The 15,657-nt window shown below is 51.7% G+C and overlaps 1 protein-coding gene across 1 annotated transcript; it reads right to left on the reverse strand.

Annotated features, from left to right (window-relative positions):
* Positions 1 to 7,929: 7,929 nt before the first annotated feature.
* Positions 7,930 to 11,385, reverse strand: LOC306945394 (uncharacterized protein C4orf54 homolog; the record flags this gene model as incomplete). Its single annotated transcript, XM_079534119.1, has 1 exon — positions 7,930 to 11,385. Exon 1 carries the CDS (start codon positions 11,341 to 11,343, stop codon positions 7,930 to 7,932), a length of 3,414 nt encoding a protein of 1,137 aa, XP_079390245.1. The 5' UTR covers positions 11,344 to 11,385.
* Between the last annotated feature and the right edge of the window lie 4,272 nt (positions 11,386 to 15,657).

Genomic DNA, 15,657 nt, shown 5'->3' on the forward strand with positions numbered 1-15,657 from the left:
TTGGAAGGCAGACTTCCTCCAAGATGGAGGCTCCATTTCTTCCATTAAATAATAATAAAAAGGCTCTGAGAAATGTTGGAACAAAAAATTCGGTAAGAACAAAGAGAAGCCTGTTCTCCTGTGCCAGATGATGAAATAAACAGAATATGAAATGCAGCTCAGGTTTTTACTTAAATCCATGGGAATTATTATGAATTAACCCAACATTTCATTTGGTCGTTTATGGATATTAAGACCAAACATCATGATTTTTGTAATCATAAACAACTTGATCATAAGAAACTGCTAGTAAGATTTCTCCTTTCTTGACAACAGTGGACACCCAATGCCTAGGTGTAAACAGGAATGAGCTCAGAATAGCAATCAGACAAGCTGACAGCATCTTCCATTTATTTTGTCAGCAAGAACATGATCATCATATCAATCATTTTATTAAAATAATCAATTATCACTGAATGATGCTAGCTGAACACACATTCAGCAGCTTGTAAAATACTTAGCCCAGATTTCCAGGGAACATGCTACTTTATGAAGGCGCCTTGTGAAGTTTGTCTGGCTACAGAGAGATTACAGAACAGAAAGAAATGAAAACCCCTCAGGTATGGATATTTTTAGGATTTAAGCACACGTAATGCATGATACGGTGTCCATGTACTTTAGAAGACAGAAGAATTTGTTAAAAAATAGCAAAATAAACAGGGGTTCTGAATAAGCAAGGTTGCACTTTCAACTTGAAATGTGTACCTGGTCTAAGTAAGGTCAAGGCAAAGCAGGGCAGTTGCAGTATTGGGATTTCCACTGTCAGGTTCTAATTTGGTAACTAGATGATAGGTACTTCAGAAACAAAACAGGTGGATACAGCTTGGGTTTGTCAAGCCAATTGCTTGTTTGCTATAGTGACGATGCAAGATGATAGCAATCATGAAATAGGCTTCTCCCTCCCCCAAAACACACCACTTGTTTTATCCCGCATTGCTTGTTTAGACTTAACATCAGGGAACCGCTTCTCCTCCTGTGTGATTCCCATTCCTTCTGACAACAAATACTGCATTTCTATCTTCTGGTCTCATCACTCATCACTACCAGCAATGTTTTGAAGACCATTTGGAAACTCAAAGATTTTCTTCACCAATCCTTGCAAGTACCAGAAATATTTCACCTGACTTGTCAGACTAATTTGAAGCATTTGGATTCTTGTACTACAAGAGGCATTGATGGTTGATGAAGACTGGCCACAAGACTGGGCTCCTTGAGGACAAGTGAGAGTTCATTTCCCTATACATACCTATTTCTGACCCGTTTATTAGAGATTTCAGCTTAAAAGACTCACCTATTATCCAAAACTAGCAGTGATGGGAAGAGCACCTCACAAAGCTGCATGGCAATCAGGCTCCAGTGACTCTTCTTAGAGAAAAGTAAACGAGCAGATCCCAGGTTTTCCTGTTGACAATCCCAGTTCCCTTTGCAGTTTCATTTGAAGGTGATTGACATCTCTTCTCTCTGTTCTGCTCCCACACTTCATTTGATTTTCTTCTGGTCACCCTTTGACAGCCCAAGATCGCCCAGACTGCTCCTGCTGAGACACGGCTGCAGGGCTCCACTTTCCCTAATCTGTTTCCCCCTTATCTCAGTTCTTCTTGTCTACATCTTCACTTGGTTGATTTGTATGTCCATATGTCCATATAAGAATCCTTAGCTACCTATTAGTAGTTCCATCACTGATGGTATTTATATTGAACACAAGGCTCTGGTGCAAATTTCAAAGAACCCAGAGAAAGGGAGAGAGAACTATTAGAAACACCAAAACACAGTTTTACCATCAAATCTGTGCTTTCAGATTTGGTGTCTTGAAATGATATGGCAGATTCATAACAGATACCTGACTGTATTACTTGTAAATGATAAGGTGACAATCTGCTTTCCCTTAGCTATCTCAGGCACATGGTTAAAAAGATTATAAAGATATAAATACACAATAAAATGCATATATTAAAATATAGTATAAAGGATGATATAATTTGCGTCTTACATACTCTAGACTTAAGACACTGTGACAGCTCAGGAACACTGAGCGTGGGGCTTTTAATTTGCTCTGCATTGAAAACTTCTTTATTGTTCACACCTTCTGACAAACAGTGCCACTATTAGTTGTTCTGCATGACAGCAAAGGGAACTCTGCAAAAGTATGACCAAGTAGGCTCATTTGACGTGTATCTTTTACTGAAAAATACATTTTATTTGTCATAACATTCAAACAAAACAAAACAAAACAAACCCATAAATACAAATGCTTACTCATTCAACTACAACCTTTGGTATCCGGCAGTTCCAACCAGTCTGTTCTCAAGCGATACCGACATCTCGAGGTGTCCCTGGCGTGTAGTGCAATTCCCGGAGCCACTCGGCTTCCCTAACATCCCAGGCTCACGGCACTCAGCAGCAGGATTGCTCCAGGCTTCAGCTGCGTGCTCCCACAGTGTCGCCTACATTGGAAGCAGCTCAGAGTCCATTTTTCTCTAGTTACAGCTTTATTTTTCCATGTTATCCACACAATGCTTTCATAGCATTTTCCTGTTTGCCTTATAACTCACTGCTCTTCCATCAGACATACCACCCACATTCTATTAGCAATCACTGTCCTTACTTCTCACGTGCACTTTTAAATACCTTTACACTGATAACCTATCCCCTTAAAAAGAAGGGGAACAATAAGAAAAAAATGGAAAAAAAGAGGGGTGGGGAAGAAAAAAAAAAACACAGAGAAAAGTGGAAAAACACAAGTATTTTTAAAGTACTGTATGTGTTCTTGGGTAGTGACAAGTCAATGGTAATTTATGAGAATTAGGAATGACACTTTGGCCATCAGCACTAAATAGTAGAGGCACCTTTGAATGCAGACAGGAGAAAAAAAAAAAAACAACAAACCACACACAACCCATAAATACATTTTAAATCATTCACCAGGGATTTCACTTTACTCAAGTGAAACCGACCCTGCTGTGAAGGACCGGAGCCACATTCACACATCAGTCCAGTCCCACTGGACCTAAAACTCATGGCTGCAACAGGCCTTGAACTCCGCCACAGGAAAAGGGAACCCAAGTGGTGGGCAGGTCTGTCCCTGTTGAATTTCACATGCAGTGTGCTGCGACTGCACTGTGAAACATCTAATACAAGCAGCTTATAGGCACCAACACCAAGGGCTTGCCTCTCACCCAAGGTACGAAGTTATGCATCGCTCCATCAGAAGGAGAAACTCACCCCTGGCTATCCTGGGGAAGCACCACATCCCCAGATTTTTTTCCAACAGTCTTTTCTGCAATATCTGCTGTGTGCCAGGCTTAAGCCCAGGCTGGGTGCACACTGTGTGGAGAACCAGGGGCTCGGCCCTGCAAGTTACTGGTTGCTCCCAGCCCAGCTCAGCAAAACATAGTGCTGTCAGGCCGAAAACCATCATGGCCCCAGGAAGACCTCAGGAATCTCCTTGGGGATCCAGAGCCAGAATGTGGGAGGGCTTTGCTGGGCTGGGATGGGCAGCTCAGCTCCCTACAAAACCCACCCCTCCATGCAAGCAGGGGCACCATTTGGTAACAGACAAAACCTAGCAAACATTGTATGACATTAGAAGTGATACATTCTACTGAAGAAATCTCCCCTGAGAAAATAAAGTAGCTGTTGGTATCACCTCATGTCATTGCTTTCATCTCTACAGGCAGTTAAAATAACTAAAAAAAAAAAAAAAAACAACAACAAAAAACCATACAAAATTTTCCTCCAACAACTACATTTTGAAATCCTGGGCACTTGTTTCCTAGGCATTTTTTCCCTTCAAGTACACTGGGTAAAACTGTAAACCCTGAGTTTGTGTGTGCAAACCTCTGTCTTGTAAACCTCAACATGAAACTTCACTCTGAGCACCGATATAAGAAAAGGTAGCACGCAAATATTTTTAAACACGAATGCTAATATTGTAATGTACCATACACATCTTTGCCTCAGAGGACAACTTACTCTGGTACCTGCGCTGTCCTGCAGTCCAAAGCACTGCTGTAACACTGATGGTCTACTGGTAACATGCACAAAATTACTGAGTAAAGGGAACAGGGAAGAAGCACCCATTTTCCATAAGAGGCATTTAGCCAGAATCCCAGCAAAAAGTTAAGGCTTGTAATCAGATCAAATGACAGAAATGCAGAAACTTAAGATTACATGCTACAAGTTCTAGTCGGGCACTTCAAGCTCTTAAAAAGGGTCAGAATATTATTTTGAATTAGATTTCCATAACAATGACATAAATGAGAAGACCCATATTACATCAGTCCCTATATGTGTACATGCAGTGCATCTCATCCTGAGGGAAATGTCAAACAAAATCTCACACCTATAAGGACAGCTGTAGCTGATTCCTGCGTTTTGCAAATTACTTGTGGAAATGACAATCTGGGGAAAAAAAATGAATAAATGAATAAATGAAATAAAATGAATAAAAAAAAAATACTTCGCCAGGTAAAATAAATCAGTACAGCCAAAGACTTGGTTCTCATGTAGAAAGATCAAGAAAATAGCTAAATTCTGCATAAAAACATAGTGATAGAATATGACGAATAGAAAGCCCAGTAAATGCTTAAAATTACAAAGTGCTCAGCTGAAGATTCACTTTATAATAACATAATGAGCACTAAAGCTGACAGCATCTATCTCCTTCACAAGAGAGTGCAATAGCTGTGCTATTCCATTTGCGCCATGTTTCACACAGTGCTGCCTACCCACCAGATCTTTTCTGTTCTAATGGTGAATGGAAGAAATTAACTTTTCAGGATTTACTCAGTTTAAAAGAGCAAAAAAAAAAAGCTAATGAATAATGCATACACAAATATGTTTATATTCTAAATAAATAGAAAGCTTTACAAATAGCTTGAATGCTTCTCCATCACCAGTTTGGAAACTGGTGAATAATTCTCCCTGTTATCGTGACAATTATTTGGAAGTAGGCACAGGAAAACCCTGCACATGGCAAATCATTAAGTACAGGCTTTGGGGGTTTGCATTTAGATTTTAAATTTTCAACATTTCACCTTCAGAAATTTTTACATTAAATAAGTTAGGTTTGATCTTATGCTTATGGGCTTCTCAAAAGGCTTCACTGGACTGAAACTTTGGGCAAGGAACATGGTAGTTTAGTTACATCTGCATGTTCATAATTCTTTTTTACTGAGAAAAAGTAGTTGCTGTCAGCAAATCATCAGTCTGTGCAACACTGGACACACACTCACAAGTTACTGCATTTCTGAGTGACCATGGAGTTTCTTGTTTAAAAGAGAACTGTTTTCTTAGCAAATAAAGATAGTATGGATGTGGCCCTCAGGTGAACCTGGCAGACAGTGTTAAATGACTGCGTGTGAACGGAACTGGAACAAAGAAGTTTCTCTCAGGGGAATCACTAGGGCTATCAGCAACGTGGCAGTTTGAAACAGAAAAGATTGCAGCCTTAAAGCAAAATAAATGCTGTCTTCTCCTTTAGAACCAAGATCTACAAATATTACATCCATCTTCTTTCCAGTATTTCAACACTGTGATAATTAAGGCAACTTGTGATATTCAATACAGTACAAAGAAGCAAACAAAAAATGAAAGCAATCAAACATATCTTCCGATATTTACACAATCTCTTTTGAACCATGCCAAAAAATAAACACTACAAATGACTTGAACACTACAGTTCTCTCTGTTTGCAATTCAAAGTGCATGACTATAGAGTACAAAATAGAGATTTGACCTTTTATTGGCACCAAAACCTATGGGGATGATTGTGATGTGCAGCAGTGGCTGAGAGCGGAGTGCTTTATTTCTTATTCAAAAGCCATGTGGCTACATTGGCTAATCCCAAACCACTGCAAGCACCTGGAGAAAACTGTGCTTTGATCCAAATCCAAACACAGCTCCATTTGCACACTCTGTTTTACAAACAGCTGCAGCAGCAGCAGCGCCACTTTCAGCCACACACAAAGTCTGCAGAGCAGCCTCCATACAAAAACAATTGTGCAGAAAATAAAGCAGTGATTTACTGTTGTTGAGGAAACAAGAAACTTACACAGCTTGTTTTGTATGAAGCAAAAAAAGTAGAAAACTGTAGAAGCAGTTTTTAGGATGAGTGTTCGGAGTTACTAGGCATATTTCAATTAAAGGAGAGTGATCCTTATTCCTTGGCCCTGTAAGGAAAAAAACAATCATTAATAAAAAGCAGATTCTTAGAGAACTGCCACAAACATTTAAGCAATAGTTTCTACTCCAGAAAAGTATGCAGCATGTCTTTCACTGCTACAGTATTCTTTCTATAAATTCCCCCAAACTACTGCCAAGGATGAAACAGCAGCATCCCAAGATTTTAAACAAAGTGTTCAAGGCCAGGTTGGGTGGGGCCCTGGGCAGCCTGATCAGGTGGGTAGCAAACTTGCCCACAGCAGGGGTTTGGAAAAGGATAGGCTTTAAGGTCCCTTCAAACCCTAACCATTCTGTGATTCTGTGAATCTACAGTCAGGCACCCTTGTATTTTCAGCAGAACCAATCCCAGTGTGTGGGGTGTGAAACACACATTGCCTTAATTCCTTTCTGGGGAGCCCTGTGTAGGTACATTAGAAGAGTACAAAGCCATCCACCAGGGATTTTCAAGCAAAGGCTTACGTTGGCCTGGAACATCTATGTATTCAGTGCTCAGTCTGGAATAGCCAGACAAGTCTTCTGATTTCAGTAGCACCAGTAACTATACACAGCTGGGAAGTGCAGGTGCCAGAGTTTACTTACAGGCCTTGAAAGTGAGGTACAGCACCCAGCACGATGTACATAAGTGAAAGAGCCCATAACCACATGTGCAAGCATATATACAAGTGCATGTATATATGCGCAAGCATTTGCAAAGTTAAAGCTTAAAAGTTGGCTCAGGAAAGCATCCCAAAGCGCTGCTGGTGGTGTGAAGCTGAGGGCTACATAAAATCTGAGTCAACTCTGGACTGAAAGCCAAGTTTGGAAATAGGCTTTGCTTCAGCAGCCATATGAAAGAAGGGCAGCAGGAAAACCAAGGTAAGAACTGAGCTGCCAAAAGGGGACAGATGCCAAGCCAGGTGATTCCCTGATGTGGTTATATGGTTTGTGAAAAAGAAAGAAAACAAAAAAGGACGTGGAAAAGAAAGAAAATAAAGAAGGAAGGGAGATACATTCTTTATGGGAAGATACTGAGGAGTGGAAAAAAGTATGGCTCAAGCTTCAATTCAGATAGAAAAAATGGGACCCAGCCAGCTCAGTGTGTCATTCCTACCAGCCAAAGCCAGGTCTAAGCGACAGAATCTGACTGCTTCTCAAAGCCACAACCTGGCAAATGGCCTGACCTCATGAGAGCAATCCGAGTGAAAAAATGATCAACAGCTCCTATCTGGACCTGTGTGAAACACAGAACTGCCAGTTCTGCTTCTGCTCTCGCATCACAGTTTCTTATTAGAGGAAAACCTACCCCAAGCAAAGCCGCAGATGTGATCAGAATGATGAAGACAAAAGGGTAAGAAAGGAAACCGTGAGAATCACAAAATCACAGAACATCTGGAGTTGGAAGGGACCTACAAGGTTCATCGTGTCCAATTCCTGCTTCTACACACCCAAAAATCAGATGCTGCATCTGAGTGTCGTCCAGGCGCTTTTTGAGCACCGGCAGATAATGAGAGAAGAACCAGGTGGAGACAGTGAAGTCATGAGGACAAATAGAACTGCTGAGTTTATAGGAGGATCCAACACAACAACGGGAGAGAAGTACTGCAGAACCCAACAGAAGCCCGATCCTGGATTTGCCCTCCGACGCAAATCGAAGAGGCGTACCCTTTTCCCAGGTTGCTAACGGGTAGCGCACCCCCCCAGCCGCTGCCCCTCGGCACTCACCGGCGCTCAGCGGTGCTCCACCACCAGCCGCATGGTCGTGCCGTCGAAGGAGGGCGGTGCCACAAGCCGCGAGCCGCCGCCGGGCGCCGTGATGCTGACGAGAGGTTTGGCATCGGCCGCTCCGCGCCGCGCCGCCGGCCCCTGCCCGCCGGGCACGTAGTAGGGGCCCTCGGGCTCCGCCGGGCTGCCCGGATCGGCCGCGCCGCTGCCTTCACTGCCCGGGTGGGAGAGCGGGCGCGGCAGGGCGGCGGCGGGCAGCACGGCGGCGGCGGGCAGCAGCCCGGGGTACAGCATGTAGGCGGCCCCGAAGGCGCCGGCGTTGAGGGCGAGGGGCGACAGGGGCAGCGGCAGCGGGGCGACGGCTGGCGGCGGCACCGGCACCTCCACGTATTGCCCGCTCTCGGGGTCGAAGAGGCGGCGCTTGACGGGTTGCTGCGGCGGCGCGTCCAGCAGGTAGTACTGCCCGCTGCTCACGTCCAACAGCACCCGCCGCTGTGGCAGCGGCTCGGCCGCGGCCACAGACGGCGAAAAGCAGAACAGCGGCGCCGGCGGCGCGGCAGCGAAGGGTGGCAGGGCCGGCGGGAAGAGAGCGGCCGCGGCGTCGGGGGACGGCGGGGCGGCGGAGGCGTCGGCGGCGGACGGCAGCCCGGAGCCGCCCGCGGGAGGGGCGGCGCCGAAGGGCACCGGGGCGGGGCGGCCGCCGCCCGCCGTCGTCGCCGCCGGGGCGGGCCCGGGTCGCGCGGCGGCGAGCGGCAGGGCCAGGTAGCTGTCGCAGTCCGCGCCGCGCTCAGGCTCCGCCCGGCCCTCGCCGCTACCTGCCTGGAGCCGCGGGGCTCGCGGAGCCAACGCTGCCGTCGCTGCCGCCGCGGGGCCCCGCACGCCGCCGTCCGCCGGGGGCTTGGCGGGCGGCGCGGCAGCGGCGGCGGGGCCCCGGAGCGTGAGGAGGGCGCGAGGCGGCGCGGGACCGCGCTGGCGCTGCCGGGCCAGGCTCTCGAAGGCGGCCGCCTTGGCGGACACCTTGTCGGCCGCGGCGGCGGGGTTGGCGGCCCGGCGCGGCAGTCGCTCTCCTCCCGCCGGGCCCGGGCCCTTGTTCGCCGGCTCCTCCGCCTTGGGCGTTGGCTCGGCGGCGAGGGGCGGGCGGGACGCGGCGTCGCGCTCCTGGCTGGCAATGAGGGACAGGACGTGGCTGCCGGTGATGGGCAGCGGGTCGCTCTTGCGCTTCCACTCGCGCTTGCTGAAGCTGTACAGCTCCTCCATGCTGCGCACCGCCGCCGTCAGCTTCTCCAGCGCGTTCTGGACTGGCGCCGCTTTGCCCTCCTCCCGCGGGTCCTCCTCCGCGCCGCGGCCCTTCTCGGCGGGCGCCGGGGCCGCCTGGTGCCGCCAAGGCGCGGCTGACTTGGCGACGATCTTAAGCACGGCGGGCTGCCGCGGGTCGCTCTTGTTGGGCGCGATGGTGGCCACGGGCAGGCGGCCCGACGTGCGGTGCACCAGCACGGTGCCCTCCGGCGGGCAGCCCAGCGCCCTGCCTCCCGCTGCCGCTTTGCTCCCCGCTTCGGCCGGGCCGGGCTGCCGGTGCTCGGCGCCGCCCTGCTCGGATCCCACGCTGCCCCTGTCGCTGCAGTTATCCGCCGAGTCGCCGCCATGGGAGCCTTTGATGAGCTTACGCACATCCCGCACCTGATGAAGGGGAGCCTGCGCCTTGCCCTTGCCCTCCCGCACGTCGCGCACCAAGAACTGCGGCACCCTGTCGGAGCCGTCGGCCCGCGGAGCCCTGTGGCCGGTGTCAGGCGGCCGGGCGGCCAGTTGCGGCGTCAGCAGCTGCGCGATGCTGAACGGCGGCTCGGCGGGTGGCCCTAGGCTGATCTTGATCTCGGGGAGCCGTGGCCTGGCGGCGGGCGGCGAGGTGGCGGCGGGGCGCTGCCCGGCGGGCTCCTTCTCCTTAGCGGCGTGCTGGATGCCGGGCACGAACAGACGCGACAGCTTGGTGGCGTTCCCGGCGGCCGGCTCGCCCGGCTCGGGCCGCGGGAACGGTTTCGCCTTGCCGCCGGACGCCCGCTCCTCCTTGCTCTCCGCCTCCCGCTCCTTCCACGACCTGAAGGCGCTGTGCTGGCTGCGCAAGAAGGTGGCCCTGGCCGCCTCCGAGCCGCCCCGCCGGGCCTCGGCCGCCTCCTCTGCCCCAGCTCTCTCCTGGCTCCCCTCGCGCGGCGTAGACGCTTTGGAGGCCGGCGAGCGTCCGCCGCCGCGCTCCCCCGGCTCCTCTGGCGGCGGCGCGCCGTGCTCCGAGCCTCCCTCCGAGAGCCGGGAGCTCTGCCGCTGCAGGCCGCCCTCCCGCGGCCGCCCGCCGCCTCCGGTCCCAGCGCCGGGCTCCAGGTCGCGGCCGGCGGGAGGCGCGGCGCCGGGCCCCGTCGAGGACGTGTCGGTGAGCTCGCCCCGCTCCATCTTGAACTCGTGCTCCAGCTGCATCTTCTTGGAGATGACGTTCTTCAGCAGGCTGGAGGCGAACCTGGACTTCTTGCTGGCCTCCTCCTCATCGGGGCGGGCGGCCCGGCCGGGCTCCCGCACGCCGAGCGTTCCCCGGGGCGGCGGCGGCGCTTCGACGTGCGCGATCTCGCCGTCCAGCTTGCTGACCACGAACTGCAGCGCTCTGCTGGGCGCCTTGCCGGAGCGCACGCACAGCTGCCCGCCGCCCGCAGCGCCCCGCGGCCCCAGCGCGCCGCACTTGAGGTCCAGGTAGGTGGACCAGCGGTTGACGCCCAGCGCATGGTCGGAGAGGGAGGCGGAGGAGGCGCGGGAGCCGAGACTGAGGGTGTCGAAGTAGGGGTACGCCAGGCTGCGGAAGGCGCGGGCCGTCAGGTTGCGCACCTCCTTGTCGGCGTCGTCCAGTTCGCTGACGGCGCTGGAAGCGCCGCTGGAGCAGCCGCCCGCCTCCCTGGCCCCGCAGCGCGTCTGCAGGCGCGCGGGGACGGCGATGAACTTTTTGGCGTGCTGGCGGCCGGCGTCCTGCCCGAAGCCCGCCGCGCGCTCCGGAGCCGCGGCGACGCGGAGGCTCATGTCGCCTTCATGCTCGGCGGCGTAGATTGCGTCGCGCTCTTCCCGCGCGGCGCTACACTCATTTATAGCCCGTGAGGCCGCTTTGATTGATAGGAGGATGTGTCCCGCGGGGCTCGCTCCCGCGCCGCCGGGCCGCCGAGGCGCGTCGCTGCCCGAGCTGCCGCCCGCCGCCTCGCTGCCGCTGCCCGCGCTGTCCGCCCGCGCCGTGCGCTCGCTGGGCGTCGTGCTGAGGTAGCAGCTGTTGTCCTCCTCCGTCGGCGTGTCGCCGGGGGTCTCGTCGCTGCCGAAGGAGGCGTAGTCCACGAAGGAGTAGATCACGTTGTCGTCCTCGAAGTCCCAGCGGGCGGCCAGCCCCGCGTCGAAGTCCATATCGTGGTCCACTTCGCTCAGCTGGATCTCCTGCGTGCTGATGTAGTGCGGCCCCGCAGCGCCGGGCGCGCCCCTGGGGGCTCTCCGGGGGGGGCCGCCGACCCCGCGCCCCGCTCCGGTCTCCTCGTCGCTCTCGCAGCCCAAGGAGGAGGAGGAAGTTTGCCCCCCGACCGCCGCAGGTTCCTCCGTCCCCCCGCCGCCCGCCGCGCTGCCCGCCGAGGGGCAGGAGGAGGAGGACGGCGACCCCGGCCCCGCGCCACATCCCGGGGCGGCGGCTTCGGGGTGATGCCCTGCCGGGGCCGGGCTATCCGCGGCCGCCGCCGCCCCGCTCGCCCGGGCCTCGCTCTCTGCTCCGGACGAACCGCACACCTCCGCGTACGCCGCCTGCTCCTCCTTCCCGGGGCCCCATCCCCCGGGACCGGCGGGCGGCGGGCCGGCAGCGTCCATGCTGGGGCCGGCGGGCGCGGCAGTGGCCCGAGGGGGCGGGCGGGCGGGCCGCCCACCCGGCCCCCTCCCCTCGGCGGGTGTGGCCCGAGGGGCCGGGCCCGGCTGCCCCGGGAGGCGGCGGGGGCTTGGGGGGACTCCGGAGCGGGCGTGAGGCGCGGCCGGGAGAGCCTCCGCCTATAGACAGAGCCGGCGTCACGCGTGCCGCGGGACAGATGGCTGTTTGAAACGCCCGGCACCGGCAGCGGCGGTGCTGTCCGGTGCCGGAGAGCCCCGGGAGTCCCGGCCGGCACCGAAGGGTGTTTCGTGGGCTTTTCTGAGCCCAACCCGAGCGATTTGTCGAGCGGTCGCAGCAGTGGCACGGCTCCCCTCCCCCAAATCGCCGTGGATGGGAATGAGCTGTCAGACCGCTAGGAGACAAAGGAAGGCCGGCGAGCAACGCCTAGGAGCGGTCCTGGGGTACAGGATGTAGCTAGCAGCCGAAATTCATAGGTTCGGAGCCATACAAGCCCCTGCACGCTCGGCGAAGTAGCTGGCGTTGGGCTGACGTTAAGTATCATCTGGGAGAGGGCTGTCAGAATCCCCCACACAACACCACCGGTCATGCTCCCACAGTTGCCCAGGTGCTTTGTACACCGAGGGAACGTGGTGGAGAGGCGATTCCCAGCCCTCTCCCCCAGCATTTCCACACCAAAGAACGGGTTTTGTGGTGCTCGTGGCCCTGCACTGGGGCTGCTCCACTGGCATTCACATCCTGATGCTTGCAGCATTCCCATAGATCAGTTGTTTATTTTTGCAACCTGCACAATTCCATTTCTAAGTGGTAACCGTTGTTCATAGACCTAGGCTGAGATCCTCAGCCAGCATCCCCACCAAAATGAGCATTTCTACAGTCTGTTTTCCAGCTGTGGCTTTTCTGTTTTCCTGTGGCAGCATTTGGAACTGCATTCACTCAATTGCAGAAAACCAGCAGATGATTTTCACAACTGAGGCTAAGACCATAGCAGAGCACTCATATTTATGCTTACGACACTTACAATGCTTTCAGCTCCACCACAGACAAAAATCCACACCTGTTCTCCATGGGAACATGTGCATGCCTCGGTCATTTGCACCAGCATCCTCCCCCTGGCACCAAGCTGTGCCAGGCTAAACACAGCCACTTCAACCCCACCTCTCCTTGAAAAAAGCAAACTGGTAACATCTGGCCTAAGTGTCCTACATGTATTGGAAAATGGGAAAAATTGAGGATTTCCTCCTTTCTTTTTTTTTTTTTTCTTTTTTTTTTTGTGGGTCAGAAGCTTCTGCCCTGACATGGTGCCAGCCTCCCAGAGCTACTTTGCTGTGCGCCTGGCTCAGAGCAAGGTGCAAAATTCCCTGAGAGGACAGCCTGAATTCCTCCTTCCCAGCCTTCCCCCTGAGTTACCTTTGTGTAGGCTTCTGCAGAGCCCATTTCAGAGGTGCCTCTAAATCCCTGGGTATTCCACGAGGAGCACAGCCTGTACAGTGTGTAAGCCGGTCCTTACCCAAACTTCTCCTTGTCCCACTTCAGGGCATCAGACACAGCTTGTGATCGTTCAGCGAGATTTTTCTGCCCTAGTGGATAAAAAAGCAAAGTTTAGTATGTGTGAATGGCTGAGTGGTCAATGTGTGCCACGGTACCAGGGCACACAGACACTGATAACTCACAGCTCACTCAGGAAAGACAACAATGCCATTCACTGACTCAGGAGACCAAAAATAAGCAGTTGTTTATTTTCAACAGTGACCAAGATGTGGAAAACGTTGAAAAAGACCACTTATCCTGATCTGCTGCTTTGTTCCATAGTTTGTGTAGCTGTCAATTTATCAGCACAAACAAAGTATCCTTTGAAAAACCAAGCCAAAGAGTTTAGGAGAGTCAGCACAGGCTGAATTTCTTTCTTGTGTCTGAGGATCAAAGTTCTTCAGCACCTTTGGAAAGCTGTGGATTTCTTTCTTAAAAATTGTCTGCATCTACTGCTGTTACCAGAAAAAACCTCTAGTAAGTGATGTGTGAGATCTGTTTGCTTCCTACCAAATGGGAAGGCTGCATCTCCATCCTGTATTCTTGCAAATAGCATTTTCTCTCTCTAATCTGGCAAAGCATCTCATTTTTAATATTGCTGGCAAAATATCTCATATTAATCTCCAATTAATAACCTAATGAATTTTACTTAATAATGTTGGAAAGCAGTAATAAATACATCACCTTTATAATACTCTATATAATACTCCTTTGTTTTCACCTTCAACTATCTCTGACTCATTAAAGGTGCCAATGTCTATGATTTCCAAATCGAAAACTGTTGTGAATCTGTCCTGACAGTCAAATAAAATCTGCGTATCAATCGCCTACCAACAAAAAAGTCTGCAACTGTAAGTTCTTTGTTACAAAAGCTAAGGTACACTGTTCCGCCACAGTAAAGCTGATGGAAACATTCCAGACACACTGAGTTTGCGCAACCTACAACACATCACTCAGGGAAGCAGAGTGGGATGGAGAAGGGATTTGAGAAGAGGGACCAGGTGAGGGGAGGGAGACTGAGGCAGAGCTGAGGTGCGGGAGGCATGGGGGGATTGCTGCCTGAGCTGGCAAGGGCAGCAGCATGCATGAGGGTGGTGGAGTAAGCAAAGGGGAACGGCTTTGCAGAGCAACCCCTGGCAATGGGAAGAGAAAATGGTAGTTGGTTCATTAAGAGATGTTAATGCTGTGCTACGTGTTTTAGTTCTTAGGGTGTTGTCAAAGTTTTTAAACACTGAAGGAGGAATAAAAATTAAAAGTTCATAAAATCAAGTCAGAGTCGAAGGACAATTATAATATTATTTGCACAGAAAAGAAGTTGTTCCAGTAGTGAAGATGGCCCGCAGAAGAGGTTGAATGTCTTGCATGGAAAGAAATGATGGATTTTGCAGAAAATAAGGAAATTGCAGAAGGGTCCCACTGCCTGCTGTGCACACAGCAAAAGCTTTCATTTGCTGTAGGTTTGATGAAGAACGATACAAGCACAGGAGGAAGCTTTCATTCTGGCAGACCAGTCTCCTTTGAATAGTAACTTGAATACTGCTGGATTTGGTTTCTTTCTTGGCAATTTTCTTTGTAGCATTGCGCGCTGTCAAAATGAGCCCTGTGGTAGGCATCGCCTTTCTTCTCTTTAAAAGTGAAACAAATTGTTCTGGCTGGAGTTTAGATATGTCTTAAAGAGAAAAAAAAATCAAAAATAGCATCCTGATCTGCTCTCAGAAATAGTGACTGGAGAGGGGGGAGTAAGGGCCACCATAAGGAGGAACAGCACTTGTGGTTTAGCAATAGCAGCAAAGCCCAGCGCACATTATAAATCTCTGAGTGCAACCAGATACAAGAAAAGAAAATACAAACCCCAGAAATGCACTTTGGTATGGAAACTGTGGAAAAAAAAGCAAGATTTTTGGAGCTTTCACTAAAACAATGCCTCTTTGGATTTAGCAAAGTCCTGGTTGATACAGCACTGAGCCCTAAGTGAAAATCAGCATGTGAGGGGTCAGCCTCTTCTCTTACACACTGTCGATACAAGCCAAGTGGTCTTTTCCTTTCCATTCTGAGTCTGTTGGAGACATTTAGGGACTCTCAACCTGCACATTTGAACCACATGTAGGTTCCCTGCTGGCAACCCCCTGCCTTTTGGTGCAAGCCAGACCCTCTGCTAGGGCTGGAAACCCCAGGGCTGGGTGGGTTTCAAGCCCCTAAGCCTACAAGACTGAAGGCCCCATGAGCAGGAGGCTGCATTTCCTTCCAGGATGAGAGAGGATTGTGTCTGGGTCTCTGTAATGTGCTCCTGTGTAACTGAGCCCTGAGGGAGTTGGGGGCTGAAG

The sequence above is a fragment of the Tetrao urogallus genome (assembly GCF_951394365.1).
Source record: "Tetrao urogallus genome assembly, chromosome: 4".
In the NCBI taxonomy this organism is placed as follows: Eukaryota; Metazoa; Chordata; class Aves; order Galliformes; family Phasianidae; genus Tetrao; species Tetrao urogallus.